The sequence below is a fragment of the Tursiops truncatus genome, chromosome 15 (genome assembly GCF_011762595.2).
Source record: "Tursiops truncatus isolate mTurTru1 chromosome 15, mTurTru1.mat.Y, whole genome shotgun sequence".
NCBI classification, from domain to species: Eukaryota; Metazoa; Chordata; class Mammalia; order Artiodactyla; family Delphinidae; genus Tursiops; species Tursiops truncatus.
In genome coordinates, this window is record NC_047048.1 from 39,400,578 (window position 1) to 39,423,654 (window position 23,077).

At 43.3% G+C, this 23,077-nt stretch overlaps 1 protein-coding gene across 3 annotated transcripts in view; it reads right to left on the reverse strand.

Moving 5' to 3' along the window:
* DZANK1 (double zinc ribbon and ankyrin repeat domains 1) overlaps window positions 1-23,077 on the reverse strand; it is a 74,623-nt gene that overhangs the window by 33,759 nt on the left and 17,787 nt on the right. For all 3 annotated transcript variants that reach the window (XM_033839533.2, XM_033839527.2, XM_033839534.2), the window contains exons 7-10: window positions 20,274-20,359; window positions 15,607-15,724; window positions 9,434-9,547; window positions 845-937 (exon numbers count right to left, since the gene is read on the reverse strand). In XM_033839533.2, coding sequence (XP_033695424.1) covers window positions 845-937; window positions 9,434-9,547; window positions 15,607-15,724; window positions 20,274-20,359 — 411 coding nt within the window. The remainder of the gene's footprint in view (window positions 1-844; window positions 938-9,433; window positions 9,548-15,606; window positions 15,725-20,273; window positions 20,360-23,077) is intronic.

Sequence of the window (23,077 nt, forward strand, 5' to 3'; positions counted from 1 at the left end):
AAATTGGCTAGTAAACGCCGACTTCTTCATGGGATTGTTAGGCCAGGGCAAGAGCCACCAGGAAGTAATTTTAAACTTCATCAGAACATTTTATAAACATAAAACAGATCAGCTACACGGAACCTATTCACTATATTTAAATTCCTTCATTTTAAACACTCAAGTTAGGCTGGCAGGAAACCCAGTGATGGGTGCCCACCATGCTCTCAATTTCAAAACACAGCAGGCACACTGTGGAATTGAGTCTCTTTTTGGTTAAAGCCTCATTTCACTTGAGTGCTGAAAACTCACTGATTTTTGTTTAAAATACTACCTATAGTTGTTACCAGCACTTGTATTTTGCAACTTGCTTTCCTAGGATCGGGAATTTGGGACTTGACATGCAGTATAAAATCAGTATGTGTACATTTTGCTTATTGATATGCTGTGATCTGAGGGAATCTGGAATGTTTTACCAAGATAAAGCTTAAATTTTTTCTTAAAAAAACAAAACAAAACAAAACCAAAAAAACACAGCAGGCACAGTCCACACAGACGTGCCTGCCCGTGAGTGAAATGTGAACGGCCCCTACCCCACTGGCTGCCACCAGCCTTCCATGCAGTCACTAAACGAAATTGTAAGAAATTGCCAACTTGATTGAATCACCCTGAAGACTTTGAAAACAGTTTTGTACTGGTGAACGTAGAAATGTTGCTTTCACTTTACCGTGAGCAGCTTCTTTTGGTCTCTCCCCTCTCCTCCCCTACAAACTTCCTCTCCCCTCTGCAGACTATATTTCTTATCACTAACACTGAACATTTATCAGCCATTAAAATACAGGACTGGCACATGCAATCAACCTACCTCTTGTGATGAAGACAGGGGCCCCTCACAGGTGACACAGTATCTCAGGTGAGCAGGGTTCCCTGTGCCGCAGGTGCGGCAGATCGCTTTCTCCTTGAAAACAGAGAATGAGAAATACATGTTTCCACGGAGGCTCTCTCATTTCTTCACAGATAAATGTATTCATTTTTCCTGCCAATTCATCTGCATAGTATAGCATACTAGGACTAAAGGGTGTTAATAAGGTGGAATAATATAAGAGGTACATTATCTACCACCATGATGACTAGCAGTCAGATATTCTGATGATTTCATGATCTAAAACTTATCTTTCAAAATAACTTACATGGAACACAAGTTTGAACACACACACACACATACCATGCAAAAAGGGAAACCATATGTAGCTGTGCTGATTTGAGGTGGCATCTGTAGGTTGATTCAAGTTTAAGGTTTTATTTCAAGGCATGATACTCTGAAAGCCATGAAAGTCAGAATTGAGAAGTTTCATATTTATTTAATCACGCTTTCTATTTCTTTCTTATTCAGTATTTAGTATGTAAATTCTTTAAGTCCAAGAAATCAAAGTACTGTTCAAAAAAAAAAGAAAGAGGGCTTCCCTGGTGGCGCAGTGGTTGAGAGTCCGCCTGCCAATGCAGGGGACATGGGTTCGTGCCCCGGTCCGGGAGGATCCCACATGCCGCGGAGTGGCTGGGCCCGTGAGCCATGGCTGCTGAGCTTGCGCATCGGGAGCCTGTGCTCCGCAACGGGAGAGGCCACAACAGTGAGAGGCCCGCGTACCGCAAAAAAAAAAAAAAAAAAAAAAAGAAATTGGTGTTCCTTTGAGCAAACAGCTGTGCAAGGAAATCATTAAGCAGTCTTTCCAGCCGATCAGCCAGCTAGAGGCCCTATACTAACACCCAGACCCTGAAATTGGATTTAGGAATTATTACAACATAAAGTGTCAGACAAATGAACATAGTTTTGAAAGAAACAAACCCCAAAATGAAAAAACTGAAAGAGAGAACTCATTTGGCCTTAGGAAGGCAAAGTGACTATGTTGCACTGCTTCTGAGTTATCATTTTTTTCATTGTGGAAACTGTGCTACTTGGTGGGCTCCGTCTCCTGGCTTCAACAATAAACAGGAAGGCCCAAGACCAGCAAAAGAGTATACGTTTACAAGTAACCTAGTTCTTGGCCTGGGGTCTACCCACGGGGCTTTATATTAAATATGAATTTAGATTTGCTCTGTAGTTTCTCACTTAGAAATGGAAAAGTAAAAAGACCATCTTAGAAAATGCGTCATAAGTTCAACCTTCTGAGTCAGGAACCTGGGGATAAGCTGCAATACAGAAAACAACAAGAGAAAAAGAAAAGATGGTTAACACAGCCTAGCCAGAGTTCGGCCATGGGAGGTTGGTAACTAACATCTGTTTAGTCACTGGACTATTCTGCAGAATTCTCCTGTCCTTTCCAAGTCATCCTCAAGTCCCACTTACGTAAAAGAACCCAAGGTCTTCCTAGGAGCCAGAGCCAGCTCGGGAAACCACAGTTCCCAGCCCAGAGAACGCCTCAAGGGCAGAGGCCAACTCACTGCTCCTCAAAATGGCAGAGAACCGTAGACTTGCTGTCCGTGGGTCCTGACACCTCCCGGTTCCAGCTTTCTCCCCAGTTGCTTAAGGTCCCCAAAGCATAATCTGCAATCATCAGAGCTTTTCTGTGAGATTTAAGGCAGTGATCTTCCTGATCTGGTAGAATCCACTGAGAAGTGAAACACATTTCCTGTCCCTCAGTTAACATACAGTGAGATCAAATGAAAATAATCCATCTGTTTGCTGCAAGAAATACTCTAGAAAGAGAAAACTATAAACTAAGTAAAACTGCTTACTTATTAAGTCCAATGGCCCTCAACTTGCAGGACCCACAATCTAAAACTAGTATGTCCTGGGACTTCCCTGGTGGCTCAGCAGATAAGACTCCACACACCCAATGCAGGAGGCCCAGGTTCGATCCCTGGTCAGGGAACTAGATCCCACATGCATGCCGCAACTAAGACTTCGCATGCCACAACTAAGACTTTGCATACCACAACTAAGGAGCCCACGTGCTGCAACTAAGATCTGGTGCAACCCAATAAATAAGTAAATATAAAAATAAATAAATGGGTAAACTTTTAAAAAATAAAAAAATAAATAGAACTAGTATGTCCTCCATACCTGCCATTTGTGTACGTGTGTGTGTCTGTGTGTGTGTGGTGAGAGCACCTGGAATCTACTCTCTTAGCAAATTTCCAGTATACAAAGATGCATATGTTAATTAGCTTGACTGAAGTAATCATTTCACTCTGTATATGTATATCAAAGCATCACCACCGGGGCTTCCCTGGTGGTGCAGTGGTTGAGAGTCCGCCTGCCGATGCAGGGGACACGGGTTCGTGCCCCGGTCCGGGAAGATTCCACATGCCACAGAGCGGCTGGGCCCATAAGCCATGGCCGCTGGGTCTGTGCGTCCGGAGCCTGTGCTCTGCAGAGGGAGAGGTCACAACAGTGAAAGGCCTGTGTACCGAAAAAAAAAAAAAATCACCACCTTAAAGATACGAAATTTTTATGAAAATAAATAAATAAATAAATAATGAAAACTAGCATGACAGGGGCTTCCTTGGTGGCTCAGTGGTTAAGAATCCGCCTGCCAATGCAGGGAGTATGGGCTCGAGATCTGGTCCGGGAAGATCCCACATGCTGCAGAGCATCTAAGCCTGTGTGCCACAACTGCTGAGCCTGCGCTCTAGAGCCCACGAGCCACAACTACTGAGCCCTCATGCCGAGAGCCTGTGCTCTGCAACAACAGAAGCCACCACAGTGAGAAGCCCGTGCACCGCAACAAAGTGTAGCCCCTGCTCACCGCAACTAGAGAAAGCCTGCACATAGCAACAAAGACCTGATGCAGCTTAAAATAAATAAATTTATTAAAAGAAAAAACAACTAGCATGACATAACTCTGCCCAGTCCAAACTAACTTTGCCCAATCCCAATACTGCCTTGCAAAACTCTCTTTAAACAGAGTGAAGTAAGTCAGAAAGAGAAAAATTAGTATCATATATTAATGCATATATGTGGAACCTAGAAAAATGGTACAGATGAACAAGTTTGCAGGGCAGAAATAGAGACACAGACATAGAGAACAAACATATGGACACCAAGGGGGGAAAGCAGCGGGGGTGGTGGTGGTGGTGGGATGAATTGGGAGATTGGAATTGACATATATACACTAACATGTATAAAATAGATAACTAATAAGAACCTGCTGTATAAAAAAATAAAATAACATTCAAACAATTTTTTTTGAATTTAATAATCTTTGTTTCTTAGAGTAGTTTAAGGTCCACGTCAAAACTGAGAAGACATTACAGGGAGTTCCCATATACACCCCTGTCCGCACACACAACCCCCCAGTATGAACATCCCGCACCAGATGGTGCATTTGTCACAACCAATGAACCTGCACTGGCACATCCTCATCTTCCAAAGCTCACAGTTTACCTCAGGCTGCATTCCTGTCAAATTCTCTTTAAAATCGCCCAACCGCGGTACTGAAACCCTATAAATACCCTTCCCCATCTTCTCTCTTCTGAGATGCTGCTAAGATGGTCAAAGTGCTGGTTCATCTCACTGTATTCGGTCCAGTAAGCACAGCCTTCTTGGTCGACAGGCTTTCCTCATGGTTTCTGGGGTGGCTTCTTGACACCACGCGGCTCACTTCTTGAAGAGCAGTGACCATGACCCCCAGATAAAAACCTTGTATCACAATCACTACATCATAGATTCACATATGTCCGTAAGGATGATGTGGGACTCAGGCCACCACCAGGCAGCCTTAATGAGGATCCTAAACATTTACAACAAGCACTTTATAAAAAGCCAATACCCTCGTTTGCTGCCTCATCCACAGCACTGGCAACACATTGACCAGTTGAACGGTTCCAAGCAATTTCGTGGACCCGGCTTAGTCACTGGGGTAAAACTTTTCCTTACAAAGCAGCTGGAAGATGAGAACAATTTTCTAATCTCCAAAATGATAAGCTTTAATTGACACAAACCAGTAGGTACTGGCAAACTTAATCTCAAAGAGGATTTTGTAAGATGCCAAGGTCAACTTGACACAGAGCGGTGGTTACACTGGCATTAGCCCTGAATCATTGGGCGAGGGGCTGGGGTCTCATAGGAGGTACCTGTGCCCTCGCTGTGTGAGTCCTCAGATCTCTTTCAAAGAGTAATGACTTCACGGGGATCCCAGCCCTAAGCCTCACAGATTCCAGGAACCCCAGACACAATGGGAGTCCTGGAGGTAAAACATGTGTTGCTAGTTAGAGCCAGAAGGAAGCTGAAGGTCTCTTTCTAAAAGAGTTCATGTGTTCTGGTCAAAGGGGAGATGCTGACATTAGTTTTCAACTGTAGAAAACGGCCAAAGGGATGCCTTTGTTTTTTGTAAAAGAAAGAAAGAACGAATGAAAGAGGGACTTCCCTGGTGGCACAGTGGTTAAGAATCCACCTGCCAATGCAGGAGACACAGGTTCGAGCCCTGGTCTGGGAAGATCCCACATGCCGTGGAGCAACTAAGCCCGCGAGCCACAACTACTGAAGCCCGCGCGCATAGAGCCTGTGCTCCGCAACAAGGAGAAGCCACCACAATGGAAGCCCGCGTACCGCAATGAAGAGTAGCACCCTCTCTCCGCAACTAGAGAAAGCCCGTGGGCAGCAATGAAGACCCAATGCAGCCATAAATCAATCAATTAATTAATTTAAAAAAAAAGAAAGAAAGAAAAGGGAGGGAGGGAGGCAGGAAGAGTCAAACAAACAAAACCAAATTTAAATGTGTGAATATATAGAAATATGTTTCTGTGCATCTAGATAAATACATAGAAGGACACTCATTAAGCTGCTGTCATTGGTTATTTCAGGGGATAGAAACAGAGGTGGGGTAGGGAAATTACACACTTCATTGTGTATCTTTGGACTATTTCACGTGTTACTGAAAATTAGAAAATTTTTAAAAACATAAAATCCTCTCCTATTCTGAAATACAGGCCAGAGGATAAAAGAAGAAACTCCTGCTACTATATCTTCTAATCCTGGCAGTAGAAAAAAGTATCTGATGCAGCAAAATTCCTCAGCGTTGACAAGGGCTTTACATCAACACAAGAGAAGCCTGCCACAGCGGTTGGGTCTGTCTGCATCACAGCAGGAAGAGGACCGATGGTGCTCTGTGTACTTTGTGGAGTGAGATGGAGACCAACCTAGAAATGGGAGGGAGGCATCAACTGGCCTTGCTGGCGCTTTGGGGAGGGACGGCACGCTGGCTTCCATGAGCAGCTTACACAGGTGTTCCCACTGACCTCAGAGGAGGCTCTCTGGGTGAGAACGTGATCTAAAAATCTGTTGCCCTTATAACTTCTGGGAAAGCCACTGGGATGAAGATTTCCAACCAGGGTCCTTCTGTGGGTAGCAGCAATACTGAATGTCCCGTCGTAAAAATCAGGCATTTCCCACCAGATCAGATGTTACGGTGACAAAGGTCTCTCTAAAAATCAAGTCTGATTAAAAGCCTTCCTTGCTTTTAACCCTCCAGAGTCCATTGGGAAAGAAGGGTAGAGAAGGCACCATTTCCCACAGCCCACGGGCCCCGCCAGCATTTCTGCAGCTCACGAACCCGAACTGCTTGCAAAGTTTTGGAGCACATCCTGCATTTTCCGGTCTCTGTGCATCTTTCTGGCACGCCCCCCTCCTCCACCTCATACCTGAACACACACCCACGCATCACTTCTCTTTGTCCCATCCCTTCCCATATGGCAAATGCCTGTGCCTCCTACACCTTCTGCTCAGATGACACCCCCTCTTCAAAGCTATCCCTGGCCCTGGCCCCCGATAAGAGCTGACGAATCCTCCTCTGTGCCCCTGCCACCATGGCAAGCGGGGGCCCAGATCACTGGGGCAGTGGGTGCAGGGGTCACAGCCCGGGGAATGCAGCGAGCAGAGCCCTAGAGGGTGGTCCGGGAAGCAGCAGCTGGTAAAGCCACAGCAAAAGGTGCCTTTGAAAAAGCTGCTCAGTAGCTGAGGGCTGGCACGGGAGGGGCAAGGTGGAACCAGAGAAACTGGGCGAACCTGAAGGAAGGTTCATGGCTGCGCCTTGGTGAGGGATGCCAGCTGCCTGGGGACCTCGCTCCTTCCTCAGGCTCCTTTCCCTAATCATCCCTGTTCAGTGACCCTAGAGCAGGTGTCCAGCGACTGCTTCTCAGGCTCACACCACTCCCTGTGCCACCTGGCACTGCTGGGAGCTCAGACTTATTCCAGTAAATTCTTAGGGTGCAGAACGTATTGTGTACATGGTAAAGTACACAAAAAAGAAGAGGATGGAGCGCCCAGAGTGACCCAAATGCTCTGGTAAAAGCAGCTCAACTAAAGCAGTGTAACTAATAGTACAAGACATACAGCTGCTGAAGTCACATCTTTATTAAAAACAACAGTAACTCGTATGAGTCCAATGTTAAAACAGACAAAACACCAGGGGAAAAAACACTGTGCCAACAGAAACGGTCCTGAGATTTTCACTTCTGGAGATAATGATAAATGTACCCTAAATCATTACTTCCTAAGGTCTTGAGAAAGTTAATGTTTCAGAGAGCCCTTTATTGAAGCTGTGCCTATTTGAGGCATTTTTAGCTAATGTGAAGCTTGGGTGCTCAGTAATTTCATGATTCCCTTTGAAAACTCAACATCAGAAGTCAAACAGGCTTGATTTTCTAAACTTCATCTTTGAATTATCAATTGATTTCCTCATTATAAGATATATGTTCTGCCTTTGGCCCATTAATAGAGTAGAAATCAGTTTCAAGTGATTGTCTCTCTCTCCTCAAAACTGTACTTTAAAAAGGGGTCACTCTCAGGAATAAAGACGCAGACATAGAGAATGGACTTGAGGATGTGGGGAGGGGGAAGGGTCAGCTGGAATGAAGTGAGAGAGTGGCATGGACATAGATACACTACCAAATGTAAAACAGATAGCTAGTGGGAAGCAGCCGCATAGCACAGGGAGATCAGCTCGGTGCTTTGTGACCACCTAGAGGGGTGGGATAGGGAGGGAGGGAGGGAGACGCAAGAGGGAGGAGATATGGGGATATATGTATGCATATAGCTGATTCACTTTGTTATACAGCAGAAACTAACACAACATTGTAAAGCAATTATACCCCAATAGAGATGTTAAAAAAAAAGAGAGAAGGCAAAAAAAAGGGGTCACTCCTGGATTTGAGGGTCCTAATCACTATAGAAGTCCTATGTTTATCCTCAACAGAGGACTTACTTATACCTTTGTACCCCCTGTCTTTCCACAACATGGGAAGAAGTCTGGGTTTCAAATGCTGAAGGTGACATGATATATACTGAACCTGGCTCTCAGCCAACACTTACCCCTATTCCTCCTGTTTTGAATAGTTCAAAGGGTTCAAAATGATATTATCTTCAAATATCCCGGATAATGTAAATATTAGCGAGAACAGGTGCTGCTGTGATTGACAGAACAGCCAAAATCATGGTGACTTAAACAAGACAGAAGCTGGTGTCTCACTCTCATGTATAGGAAGTTTGGAGATAGGCCTCCAGGGCTGTATGGTGGCTTCCTGCAGTGACTTTTAAAGTTTCTTAAGATTGAAAACAGTCATCAAACAAAAAGATTAGTAAATTTTCATCTACCTGACTTTGGCCCAGCCAGTTCTTCAAAATCTCACTTCTGAAGGTTTACTTAGCCTGGGATACTTTTGAACATTTTTTTCACAGTGAAGGGGAGCTGGGACATGTAAGAAAAAGTGGACTTACCTTTTCTCTCATAAACTTTGCCCACATAGACTCCACAAGGTCATTTTCGGAGTGCTACAGTCCTAATTATAAGTTAAGTCCATGCACTTCCCTTATTGCTAAAAATTCTTGCTTTTTTAATCCCCAAAGTTATCTTTATTAAAATCTATTTCATCCTCTAGCGACGTTCACTTGAGGTCAGGTAAAAAGGAGGTGAATGGGACTATAAATTGAAAAATGGAGAAAAGATACAGTTGTATGTTCAATAATTCTACCAAAAAAATTTTCATGGCATGACATCATTTGTCTAACAAGATTTTTTTAATGTTCATGATGATACTTAACTTTTTCATCCATGTGACTAGCTGTAATCCTTCTTTTCTATGTAATAGAGACCCATAATCAAACAAAGCAAATGAAAACATGAAGTGACTTTAAGGACAAGATGAAAAGTCAATATTAATTACAATGTTCGAGTTTAAATATATGAAGTAAACAACTGTCTGTGTTAGCTGCAGTGCAATTTGTCCTGAAATCCATGTTCAGGGAACACATTTCTGTGTATCTCTCTTGATATTTAGATCCTACTGGCAAGTTAAACTCTTGGGCAGATGCCTTTCCAAAAATGAGAGTGGATTTTGTTCACAGGTATCAGCTTATCAATTGTTAGCCAATTCCATCAGCTGAAGAAAGATGTTTAATGGTTTGAACATTAATTTCTATGTGTTTTATTCACGCTTTTACAGATTCACATTTCATTACCTTCAAGCGGAGGTTGGCCTGTGGCTGCAGCTGTGGAGTGAGAGGAGCCTCACAGACCACACAGATGGGCGTATTCACGGGCACCAGGTTTTCACATTCTGCACACAAGCCCATCTGCACAAAGAACGAGGTCAGGTTGGCAAAAACTGAAGGTATAAGTAGATCTTAAAATGTAAGGTTTAATTTGCTTTAATAAAAATTTCTTTTAAATAATTACCACTAAAAAAAAAAAAAAAAAAAAACAATAAATAATTACCACTTTTATTCTTATTTCCTTCCTATTAAAGTAAAAACATGTTTATTGTAGAAAAGAGAGGTATAAAGAAAAGAAAAAATAGCTTACAGCATGATGGAGTGAGGAAATCGACACATCTTCTCTCCAAAAAGCAATTATAAAGTTGGATAAAACTTTAAAAATTCTGAAAGTCAACCAAAGACAGACAACAAACTGAAAAGTAATGAACTTCGGGCAAGGACACCACACGTCTGTTGGGTCTTGCTTGGACTGTCCCCATCCTCCTCCAGCTCTGTCAGCGTGGAGGCTCCACAGAGCAGGGAGGGCTGTGAAAAGCAGCAGCTTCGCGGCTGCTGACGGGCAGGGCTCATGTGACTTGGAGCACGGTTAAGGTGATGATCTCAGTGGCAAGCAAACAGGGAGGACAGTGGATCCACTAGCCTGAGCTCATGGTCCTGTTTGGGGCAACTGATGAACCAGCAACTAGCCAGGGACTTGAAGGGGAGTTCCAGAAGGTAGGTCATCTCTAGGGGGCTTGATAAGCTCCTCCCACACCCTCAGTTGACTGGAAGATGTTCGGATGTGCAGCGTTAGACCTAAGAGGGTCCAAGCCACCCACACATCCTTGGCTGCACATGAAGATACAAGAGAGCTCAGCATAAAGTAGGAGCTGGGGCAGGCCTGAAAACAGCCTGAAGTTTGAATGTTCCGCCCAGCCCACAACAGATCCCTCGGCAGAGACTGGAAGCCTTGGAGTACCAAGGTGTTTGAGCACAACTTCTGGCCAATCTTCAGTCGAAGTCTAAGCTATGCACACCCAGGGCTGATCCCAGGCTTAAAAATAAAACAAGGGGGGCTTCCCTGGTGGTGCGGTGGTTGAGAGTCCACCTGCCGATGCAGAGGGCACAGGTTCGTGCCCCGGTCTGGGAAGATCCCACATGCCGCGGAGCGGCTGGGCCCGTGAGCCATGGCCGCTGAGCCTGCGCGTCCGGAGCCTGTGCTCCGCAACGGGAGAGGCCACAACAGTGAGAGGCCCGCGTACCACAGTAAATAAATAAATAAATAAATAAATAAATAAATAAATAAATAAATAAATAAATAAAACAAGGGGAAAACCCTGATATTAGTGGCTGAAAACTGCAGGGAAGACAGGCTTGAAAGAGTTAATCCAAGTAAACAAACAAAAAAACCAAAACAACACCACAAGGAGAAAAAGTCAGAATCCAGACTTATTATACTCTCTAAAATGTCCAAAATTCAAGAAAAAATTGTGAGATGTGCAAAAAACAAGAAAGTGTGACCAGTACTCAGGGGAAACAAACAGTCAATAGAAATTGTCTCTGAGGGGAGGAAAAGAAGATATATTGGAGCAAAGCTTCCGTGTATTACTGGATTTAAATTAAATTATTCTGAAATAGACTTGAGAAATTAAGGAGTATGTTGTAATCTCTAGCGTTCTCTTAGAAAATAACTTTTAAAAAGAAAAGAACTTTTTAAAATAGTAAAAAAAAATAGGAAACATAGGAATGAAAATGGCATACTAAAAATTATTTATTTAACACAAAAGAAGGAAGTAAAGGAGGAACAGAGGAACAAAAAAGACGTGAGACAAATAGAAAACAAACAGCAAAACAGCATATGTAAATCCAACCATATCATTAAAGACATTAAATGTGAATAGACAATAACACCACATTCAAAAGGCAGAGACTGTCAGATGGGATAAAAAAACGAGAGGTATGCCTGACTAGAGACATGACCTAGATTCAAAGATACAAATAGGTTGAAAATACACGTATAGAAAAAGGTATATAATGGAAATAGTAAGGGTAAGGGAGCTAGAGTGACTGCATAAATATCAGGAAAAAAGGACTTTAAAAACAAGAAATGATCCTAGAGACAAAGAGAGGCATTTTGTGATGATGAAAGGGTCAATAAATCAGGAAGACACAGCAATTATAAGTGTACATGAACATAACAACAAGTCCCCAGAATACATGAAGCGAAAACTGTGAGTCAGCCTTAAGGTAAGGCTCCATCTGTCATCACCTGACGACTCTAAGCCCCAACTTTTACTGGTGGACCACAGTGGCGTTTTGGAACTCTAAGGATCAGCATCAACTCAGAGCTAGTATCTAGTAAGCCCCCAAAGGTTTAGGCATTTCCTCTTCCTCAAGGCACAGGTCCCTCTGGAAAAGGCTTCAAGGATGACCTATGACATGTACTTGCAATGATGCAGGGTCCATCCTCAAGGACACCCAGCCGCCCTTCAGTTAGGGAGCTGTGGGTTTGCGAATCGACTTAAGTCCTGAAACTGGGTGACGCCCTTGGATGTTCCACTGTGGTGGCTCAAGTCACGTATTTGGCTACAAAACATGTGATTTTTTTTTCTATTATATAAACCAAGCAAGACACTAGTAGGCTGCCCATCTGTTTCATTCTTAGGAAGACCACGATCAGATTCTGATTACTGATATGTTGCTGCGGCCTTTTACGGTAGATGTGCCCACCTTGTCTTTGGCAGTTAAGTGCTGCCACTTGACCTCTGGAATCCTGCTAGCTCCCTGAAATCAGGGAGCCCATCTCAAGAGTGGCATCACCCATGATCATGTCTGGCCTCCAAGGAAAGCAGCCATGGAACTTTTCAAGGATGCAGGCGCTCCTTTCACTAATACGTATTCCTAACTCTATGCCTTATTGAAGGACATGTCTTCTGGGCCTTCTTGTGAAATGCAGGTGAGAGTTGGGGGCACACAGGACAAACCTGACAAACCTACTCCAACATGATATCAGGAAAGACTTAGCATCGAGTCTCACTGACCATAGGCTACTACTGAGTCCAAGTTTTAGTCAGCCAACCCCAAAAGCAGCTGGAGTCACCGCCAGCTTCATTAGCTAACATATTAAAATCAATCCAGGATCTATAAAAGAGGCATGTATATCAGCGAATTTGGCCCAACTTAGTGTTATATTCTGCCCTCATTTAAAATCCACTCCCAGACTTGTCCCCCAAGATTCTGCCAATACACGTTAGCAAAATTATGCTCTTCTTTTCATGTGTAAGCTTTTTTGTCCTGGATCACAGAGTACACCTGTCCCTCTAGAGCAGCTGGGATTGGACCGTAGTCATGCTACAGGATGGCTACGGTGAGTCTTGATGAGAATACACATCCCCTTTCAAAGCCACTGCCCCAGGCGAGGTTATCACAGAGATTTCAAGGAAAGGAAGGCTAGCATCCTCAGACAGGAGGGCCAGCTCATCCACTGGCAGAGTAATTTAGGGAATCAAGAATGTGCGTTTCGGACTTCCCTGGTGGCGCAGTGGTTGAGAGTCCACCTGCCAATGCAGGGGCGGGTTCGTGCCCCGGTCCGGGAAGATCCCACATGCCGCGGAGTGGCTGGGCCTGTAAGCCATGGCCGCTGAGCCTGCGCGTCCGGAGCCTGTGCTCCGCAATGGGAGAGGCCACAGCAGTGAGAGGCCCGTGAACCGCAAAAAAAAAAAAAAAAAAAAGAATGTGCATTTCATCTGGGTCCAAGCCAACATCTCCATTCCCAGTTTCAGGATCCTGTTCTGTCCCAATACATACCCGAACTTTCACAAAAGAAATGTGGTGATAAAGTGAATTCAGCTTATGCTATAACTCACCAACATATCCAACTAAAGTTTGTGTTTGCTTTCAGCAGCAAATCCCTGGAGCTACAAGAAATAGGTTCTTTTGGGGCTGTCATAGGGGCACTCTGGTTCTTGGATTATGAGTGAAAGGTCCTGAGCTTGTCGGTTCCTGTGATGCTCCCAGGTGCTCAGGAGGACTGTCCACAGCCCTGGCTGGTATCATCACTGCTACCACAACCGTCAAGTGCAGCGGCCACCTGGCCACCCCAGAGGCTTGCTTCAGGTGATGCTTCCTCACTACCAGGCCCGTGTGGTAGCTTGACTTCTCGTGATGCCGCTTCATGCTATGAATTGCTAGCATCCTGTTTCCCATGGGCAAGGAGCTCAGCGCTGCCCCCAAGCAAAGGGAAGGACCAAACCCCTTCTTAGCAGGTCTAGTTCCTGGGGCCGCTCCTGGTACCAACTCTGTATCAGTCAAAGTCAAGTCAGGAGACAGAAAGCTCAGGGTAATTTAAACAGGGAAAGTTTAATATAAATAGTTATTAACTAATAACAGAGGACTAACTGCTAGTGGGTAAAGCGAACTTGAAAGGATACAGGACTACCCAGGATGGGGAGAGCCACTGCTGCTCCGGCTGAGGCAGGGACCTGAAGAGGATCCGGTCTGGAAGAGGCACTTACTGAACTGGGTGTGGCTGCCACCCACTGGATGGCAGAGAAGTTCACTGGGGTGACACAGACCAGAGCTGGCCCCAGAGCAGGCGGGATCCTATGAAACTCATGAGGACTCTCCCCCTGGGGAGCTGGCAGGACATGCTGGGAAGCCACGCGCAGGCTGCTGATGAAATGTGCTGGGAAACTGCCCCCTGGGATGCCTGAGAGACTTTCTGGAAGCTGGCTGGGTACCCGCGGAGCCCACTGAGAAGCTGTTCACGAGATGCCATGCAGTTCACCGGGGTTCAGCACAACCAGGTGTCCTGCAGGTTAGCTGAGCACCGTCAGAGCACGGGGAGAGGGAAGCACAGCAGAAACAGGAAGAGCAGTCGAGCCCTTTCTCCTGCAGTGTGCCTCCCAGCAATGGGCCTCTACTGACAAAAATTAACATCAACCAGCTGGCTACGGAGAAATCCACAAGGCAGGATGAAGAGGCACCCCTCTGCATCTCTCTAATGAGACCCTGAGTGGCTTGGGTCTGGGATCCTAGGAGTAGGATCGCCCCTTTGAGTACCAGAAACCCAGCTGAGAGCAGGACACAATAAGAACTCAATAGGTCAAATTACAAAGCTTTTTATACATTAGAGCACGTTAATAAATATCATTTACAGGCAGTATAGATGTTGCAAATGTCATCATTTTGAATATTTATAATCCCTGATAACCTTTTCTCCCTGTAATAACAAAGAAAGTCTTGAAAATCTGTTTGCAGGCCAGTAAAAAATAACTTTGACATTGCACCTATAAATATAAGCAGGGAAAATTCAAACCAATGAGACCTGTTCATGTTTTATTTGCTGTCCCATCTTTTACGAGGAGTTCAAAATATATCATGGAAGTAAAGTGACTTCTACAGCGTATCCATTTAGTATCTGGCCACTTGCTTAAATGCATAACTCAATCCTAAAACTCTGGACTCTGAATTTATTGAATAGTGACTTTTTCTCAGTGACTATCTTTTTTAAATGGTCATTTTCAGTCAATTTCACAGATCCTTTTATATCATTTTGTAAACCTTAGTCCAAAAAACCCCCAAAGTATCACGTGCATAAAAGATGAACACATTTTGGTGAAGGTTTTGATTTGTAGTAAGCCAAGTACGTTTTCTAACTAACTACAGACTTAATGGTAGGATAATATCAATTATTATCTACACTTAGCCAAAACTTTTTAATTTAGATGTACTGATCAATCTATAGCCTATATAAACAGCTTCTTTGGACAGAATGAAGTATCCTATGGATATACAGACTTGTAATTAGTACTCCTGGTCATTTATTTCTAGAATATATTTCCTTATTGTCCCCAGGTTATGAACAGAAATATCACATAAGTAGGAAACATGTACTTATCCATATGTGAATCATTGAAATAAAAAGACTTCAGTCTTTTTCTGAGCCTACGCTTCTTCAAGGCCACACAAAAGAAATGGCATCACAAACAAGCTTTTCATTCCTAAGTAGCAGTCTGGATAGTACAAGATTCACTTGCTAGTAATTTTTTCAACAAGTATTTCTGTTTGTGGTTCACGCGTGCCAGGTACTCTGCTCCTGCTGCACACAAAGATCAGATAAGCCAATGGAAGAAGGTTTTAAGGATTCTGCTGCTCACCTGAGCTCCTTCTGGGGGTGGGAGACGACAGCCAAATATGGGCGGGACAGAAGAGCCACATTCTAGACAGTAGCGGGCAAAGGGGTCAGACGGGCGGGGCACAAGGCAGTGGGCACACCTGCAACAGAAGAGGGTCCTGACTGGCCATGTTCTGAGGAGTGCACGTTGAGAAGTCAAGTGTCAATCTTGACAAGCATTCAAACTTAAATAAATAAATGAATTTATTTAAGTGAATTAAGTGAATTTATTTAAATGAATAAAATAGAAAGCAGAACACACTCAAAGCCTATGGAACAAGTTCAAGACGGGAGATGCTTGTCTAGTCATTTTATTACCAAGTGGCCGTACAGCTGGGACTCATGGTGCCCTTCACCTGAAGGCCAGGCCCATCTCACTTCCCGGCCGCGGTGGCAGTTTATCAGCCGCCTTTGACCCCACTTCCCAAGTGGGGCCCCAGTCGTCCCATCACCTTGGATCTGGCGTGCGTGAGGGTGAGACATGGGAATTCCGGGAATGTCCACGCCGCACTTTGCTGACTCCCCATCTGAGCACTGAGCCCAGCCTCAGCGAGAGGTCCTCTCACCTGGCACTCAGAGTCACTGTCAGTCAGGCCCTGCCTCTGTCTTCACTCACCTGGGTGGAGTCCGAGGCTCTGCCCCAGCAACGTCTGGCCCCATTTCCCAGGCGGCTGGGTCCCATCCTTCAGCCCTCACCCACCTACCTCGTTCTGGATATCAGCCAAAGTGAAAGGACTCGAGGAACTGGGCTTCCCTGTGAATAACACTGCTCGATCCTGTGACCTATCTGAACTGCTCAGCATCTATGACGTTTGCATACGGTGCACTGGATGGCTTGGTAGCCTGCACCAGTCTCTACCATGGCCTCTCAACAATCACTAGCCTTTGTAGTTGAGTCCACTTGGGGAAAGGATAGTCTTTTCAACAATGGTGCTGGGCAAACCGGATAGTGACATGAAAAAGGATGAGGTTGGACTGATTGATACCTTATGCCACATACAAAAACTAATACAAAATGGACCAAGGACCTAAATGTAGGAGGTAAATTTATAAATCTCCCAGAAGGACACATAAGAAAAAAGCTTCATGACACTGGATTTGGCCATGATTTCTTGGATGTGATCCCAAAAGCACAGGCAACAAAAAAAATAGATAAATTGAACTTCATAAAAATTTGAATATCAAAAAATACTATCAAGACTGAAAAGACAAACTACAGATGGGAGAAAATATTTATCAATCATATATCTGATAAGGGATTAATATCCAAGATATATAAAATATTCTTGCAACTAACAACAAAAAACAAACAACCCAATTCAAAAATGGGCGAAGGACTTGAATAGACATTACTCCAAAGAAGATGCCCAACATCACTTGCCACTAGGGAAATGCAAATCGAAACCACAATGAAATACTACTTTACACCCGTTAGGATGATTATTAGAAAAACAGAAAATAAGTATTGGTGAGGATGTGGAGAAACTGAAACCCTTGAACATTTCTGGTGAGAAAGTAAAGTATGCAGCTGCTGTGGAAAACAGTTTAGCAGTTCCTCAAAAAGTTAGACATAAAATTACCACATAATCTAAAAATTTCAGTTCTAGGTAAATACCCCAAAGAATTGAAAGTAGGGACTCAAAGAGATACTTGTACACCAATGTTTATAGCAGCATTATTCACAATAGCCAAAAGGTGGAAACAATTCAAATGTCTATCAACAGATGAATGGATAAATGAAATGCAGTATATATATACAATGGAATGTTTTTTACCTTTAATATGGAATGAAATTCTGATACATGCTACAACATGGATGAATCTTGAAAATATTATGCTAGTGAAATAAGACACAAAAGGTTAAATATTGTCTGATTCCACTTACATGAAGTTACTAGAACAGGCAAATTCATAGAAACAGAAAATATAACAGAGATTACCAGGTGCTGGAGGGATAGGGGGATGGGGAGTTATTGTTTAATGGGAGCTGAGTTCTGTTTGGGATGATGAAAAAGTTCTGGAAATGGACGGTGGTGATGGTGGCCCAACACTGTGAATGTACTTAACGCACTGAATTGTACACTTAAACATTGTTAAAATGGTAAATTTTATTTATGTATATTTTACCACAATAGAAGTATAAAGGACTGTAAAAAAATAACTGATTATGTCAAATAAAAGTAATAATGTATTGTGGGGTTCATAATATTTGTAGAAGTAAAATAAATGACCACAAGAGCACAAAGGCTGTAGTTACCCAGTTATTGGAAGTACACTGTCATAAGGTTCTTAGGCTATAAATGAAGTGGCATGATACTACTTGAAGACAGACTGTAATAAGTTAAAAATGTGTGCTATAGGGCTTCCCTGGTGGCGCAGTGGTTGAGAGTCCGCCTGCCGATGCAGGGGACACGGGTTCGTGCCCCGGTCCGGGAAGATCCCACATGCCACGGAGCGGCTGGGCCCGTGAGCCATGGCCGCTGAGCCTGCGCGTCCAGAGCCTGTGCTCCGCAACAGGAGAGGCCACAACAGTGAGAGGCCTGCATACCACACACACACACACACAAATGTGTGCTATAAACCCTAAAGCAACCACTAAGAAGAAAACTTATAGCTAATAAGCCAACAAAGGATACAAAATAAAATAAAACATACCCAATTAATCCAAAAGTAAGCCAAAAAAAGGGGGGGCAACAAAGAATAGGTAAGACAAACAGAAAACAAATAGCATGACAGCTGACAAATTCAAACATATCAATAATCAGAATAAATATAAATACTCTCAACAGCCCAATTAAAGCGCAGAGATTGTTAGATTTTTTAAAAGCAAGACCTGATTATATATGCTGCTTAAAAGAAACCAACTTTAAATAGAGAAACACAAATAGATTAAAACTAAAAGGATGAAAAAAGATACATCATGCAAATACTAATCAAAAGAAAGCAGTAATGGCTATTTTAATATCAGACAAATTTGATTTCTGAGCAAAAAATATTATCAGGGTTAAAAAAGGTTATTTTAGGGGGGAGGAGGGATAAATTGGGAGATTGGGATTGACACATACAGACTACTATTATTTAAAATATATACCTAATAAGAACCTACTGTATAGCACAGGGAACTCTACTCAATACTCTGTAATGACCTGTATGGGAAGAGAACCCAAAAAAGAGTGGATATATGTACATGTATCACTGATTCACTTTGCTGTACAGCAGAAACTAACACAACATTGTAAATCAACTCTACTCCAATAAAAATTAACTTTTTTAAAAAAAAGCTATTCTGTAATGATACAGGGGTCAATTCAGCAACAGGACATAAGAGTCCAAGAGGTTTATATATTTAATAATAGAGCTTCAAAGTACATAAAGCAAGAGCCGATAGAAATACAAGGACAAGTAGACAAATTCATAATTATAGTCACAGATTTCAGCATAATTTTCTCAATAATTGATAAAACAATAGACAAAATCAGTAAAGACAGAGAAGACTTAAATAATACAACATTGTATTAGTTTCAGGGGTACAACAGAATGATTCAGTAATTGTATATACTGCAAAATGATCACCACAATGTCTAGTTAACATCTGTCACCATACATAGTTACAGAACGTTTTTTCTTGTGCTGAGAACTTCTTAGATCTACTCTCTTAGCAGCTTTCAAATATGCAACACAGTATCATTAACTATCGTCACCATGCTGTACGTTACATCCCCAGGACTTATTTATTTTACAACTGAAAGTGTGTGCCTTTTGGCCACCTTCACCTATTTCACCCACCCTCCCAACCCCCAGGGAGATGCAAATTAAAACCACAACTACCACCTCATTAGAATGGCCAAAAATAAAAATAAAAGTGTTAGTGAAAATGTAGGGAGACTGGAACTCTCATACATCATACACTACTGGTGGGAATGTAGAATGGTACAACCTCTTAGGAAAACAGTTTGACAGTTTTCTTAAAAAGTTAAACATATGCCTACCATATGACCCAGCCATTCCACTCCTAGCTGTTCACCTAAGGGAAATGAAAGTATATATGCACAGGACAACTTGTATACACATGTTCATAGCAGCTTTATCTGTAATGGCCCCAAACTGAAAACAACCTAGATGTACATCAATAGGAAATAGGATAAACACACTGTGATGTATCCGTACAATGGAATACTACTCAGCATTAAAAAGAAATAAACATCTGATGCGTGCAACGACATGGGTGAACCTCAAAGTAATTAGGTGGAGTGAAAGAAGCCTGGCAAAGGAGTAAATACCGAATCATTCCATTTATATACGGAATCAAATGCAAACTAAGCTGCAGTGACAAGAAGCATACCAACAGCTGCCTGGAGATGGGGAGGGACATGTGGGAGGATTTCAGAAGGGTGCGATGTAGGACATTTTTGGAGGTGATGGATTTGTTCATTTTCTTGATTGTGGTGATAGTTTCAAGATTATATGTATATGTCAATTGTACTCTTTAAGTACAGTTTATTGTATGTCATTTGAACCTTTAAATATTGTAAAAATTTAATAAAAAACAGTTGGGGCAAATACCACTGTTATGTCCCATCCTCAAATTCTTTTTGACCATACTGTGTCTTAGCAGGACTTAAGAAACAGTAAAGAGAATGCAATACTTACTTGAGGAAGTCTGTCTCCCTTTGAATCCTCATGATCTCTGTGCTTGTCAAACTCTTCTGGCCAGTTATATGTGCAAAACCAGGGAACTAAAATTAAGAATATGTATAAAATCATGCTACAGTACAGTAAAATTACATTAAGAGCTCATTTCAGTGCTTTGTCCTACCATATCCAGCAGCCATCTTTTAAAAACCATGATGTGGGGGCTTCCCTGGTGGCGCAGTGGTTGAGAGTCCGCCTGCCGATGCAGGGGACACGGGTTCGTGCCCCGGTCCGGGAGGATCCCACATGCCGCGCAGCGGCTGGGCCCGTGAGCCATGGCCACTGAGCCTGCGCATCCAGAGCCTGTGCTCCGCAATGGGAGAGGCCACAACAGTGAGAGGCCCGCGTACCGCAAAAAAAAAAAAAAAAAAAAAAAAAAACCATGATGGAGAAAGTCTTAAGTAATGATGAATTGTTAAGTAATAATTTTAATTAAAAAATTAAAGTGATGTTCATCATCAGACACATGTATTTCATTAAAAACAAGAGTTTACAAGAAAAGAGATCTGAATTACCATCAGACAGACCAGATTTCAGAATTTAGAAACCCAAGTGAGCATCCATATTTCTCAAAGATTAAACCCCTAGGAAAGGGACTCACCTGAGAGAACTCATCTGCTGTTATCCAGAAACATTTAACTCACTTAGATACATTTTAATTTGAGCAACCTCTTTGTACCAGGCACCGTATTTGATGCAGGGTTGGGGGACAAAGATAAACATTACATAGTCCCTGCCCTCAAGGAGCTGAACTGGTGTACATACAAAGTACTGAAACACATGGGCTCAGTGTCATAACACATCTGTGTTGAGTCCCACGAGAACCTGGGGAGGTTACGATCCCATTCACCTGCGCGGGGAGAAGGGCTCCCCAGGGCTGTAATGTCTGAGCTGGGCCCGGGAAAGTAAAGAACAGTTTGTTAAGTAGACAGAAGGACAAAGGGAATTCCAAGTAGAGGAAACCCACGTGTGAAGACACAGGCAGGGCAGTGATGGCCCATCCTGGTTGTCGGATATGGTCCAGGGGTCGGAGTGGCAGGGGAAGGGAACAGAAAGGACGGCTGAGGGAGAGAAGCTAACACTTATGCAGGGTCTGAGAGTAGGAAAACGTGCCTGGCACATTTCACAGTGACCTCCTAAGGTCAATGGGCAACATTATCCCCATTTTATTTTATTTTTGTAACATTTTCTTCTGATATAATTTCCAACATAGAGAAAAGGTGCAGGGATAGTACAGCTAACTCCTTTGTTCGTGTTGACATTTTGCCCCAGGTGCTCCATTCTCTCTCGGAAGCATGAGAATAACCTGCAGCATGACTCCCCTCCTCGCCCCCACAAACACTACAGCATTTCCCAAGAACAGGGGCGTCCTCCTACACAACAGTGCAAACATCAAAACCAGAAAAGTCAGCAGTGATACAATACTAGCATCTAATCCACATATCTTTGTTCACATTCCGTTAGTCGTGCCGGCAATGGCCTTCCCAGCTATAATTTCCTCCTGGACTAGGGTCTAGTCCAGTATCACACTTTGCTCTTAGTGGTCATGTCTTTTCTGTCTCCCTTAATCTGGACTCTCTCCTGAAGCCAGCACGCCTAGAGCCCGTGCTCCGCAACAAGAGAAGCCACCGCAATGAGAAGCCCACGCACCGCAACCAAGAGTAGCCCCCACTCGCCGCAACTAGAGAAAGCCTGCGTGCAGCAAAGAAGACCCAACGCAGCCATAAATAAATTAATTAAATAAATAAATTTATTTTTAAAAAAGAAATACAAGTGTCTTTAAAAAATTTAATTTGATTGTTAAAATTTTAAATTCTGTTATAACACAGAAAGGTGCAGGTGTGGGTTTCTCTTGGAAATTCCTCAGATGTGGCAGCGCTGAGCCTGCTGGCCTTCTCGTCAGTGGCCAGCTGGACTTTCACTCCACGTATGGGTTCCAGAAAACCCACAGCTCTGGGCCCTGACACTAAAGCCAGGCGTCAGCTGTCATCTACCTTCTGCCCAGGCTGTAACGCACGGCTACTTGGCTGCCTCGCCCCGATGGTGACCTCACCCCTGATGGCGCCCCCTGGTGTCCCCCGGCCAGAGGCTCGGCTCAGAGACACCTGTCTCCCTGGTGATTGACCTGTTGCAACAACCACCAGCATCCTTAACGCTGATGTTTGCTGAAGTAAGCTTCAGTTAGGACTGAGCTAGAATATTGAGAAGAATCTCTTACCATATGAAGAAAAAGAGCGGAAGATAAAAATTTTGTGGTCCTTTTTTGGTCTCCTTTGTCCTTGGAGCTCTGGTCAAATTCCCCAAATGTGTCCCCATGTTCCTATTTTTTGGGAAATCTGAATCTTGGGATCTTTATTCTATCTTTTCCTTGGAAACAACTCTTAAATTAGTAGGTGGGCAAGGAAATCCAAATACTCATGCACAAAGGAAGTAATTCTTTCTAGACACATTACAGATAATTATGGACACATAGACTGTTTTTCTGAAAATAGTTATGAATATGTTTTGTCATATACCATTCATTCTTCAGCATGATGTTGTTTCATCTCAAAAGCGGTATTCTTCTTTGGGTACAGTGGCAAGCACTGCTCGTAGGAGTCGTGTCTGCTCAGTAGTCCATTTGGAAACCAGGTCAGCATTCTTCCCAGAAGACTGGGAAGGGCAATCTTCTATTGCAGGCATGGCTATCCTTTTGTTTAGTGGGGTTTACAGGCAGGCCTTACTAAGTCTGTAGTCTTCTGGCCTGGGCTTTGGGGTCCTCC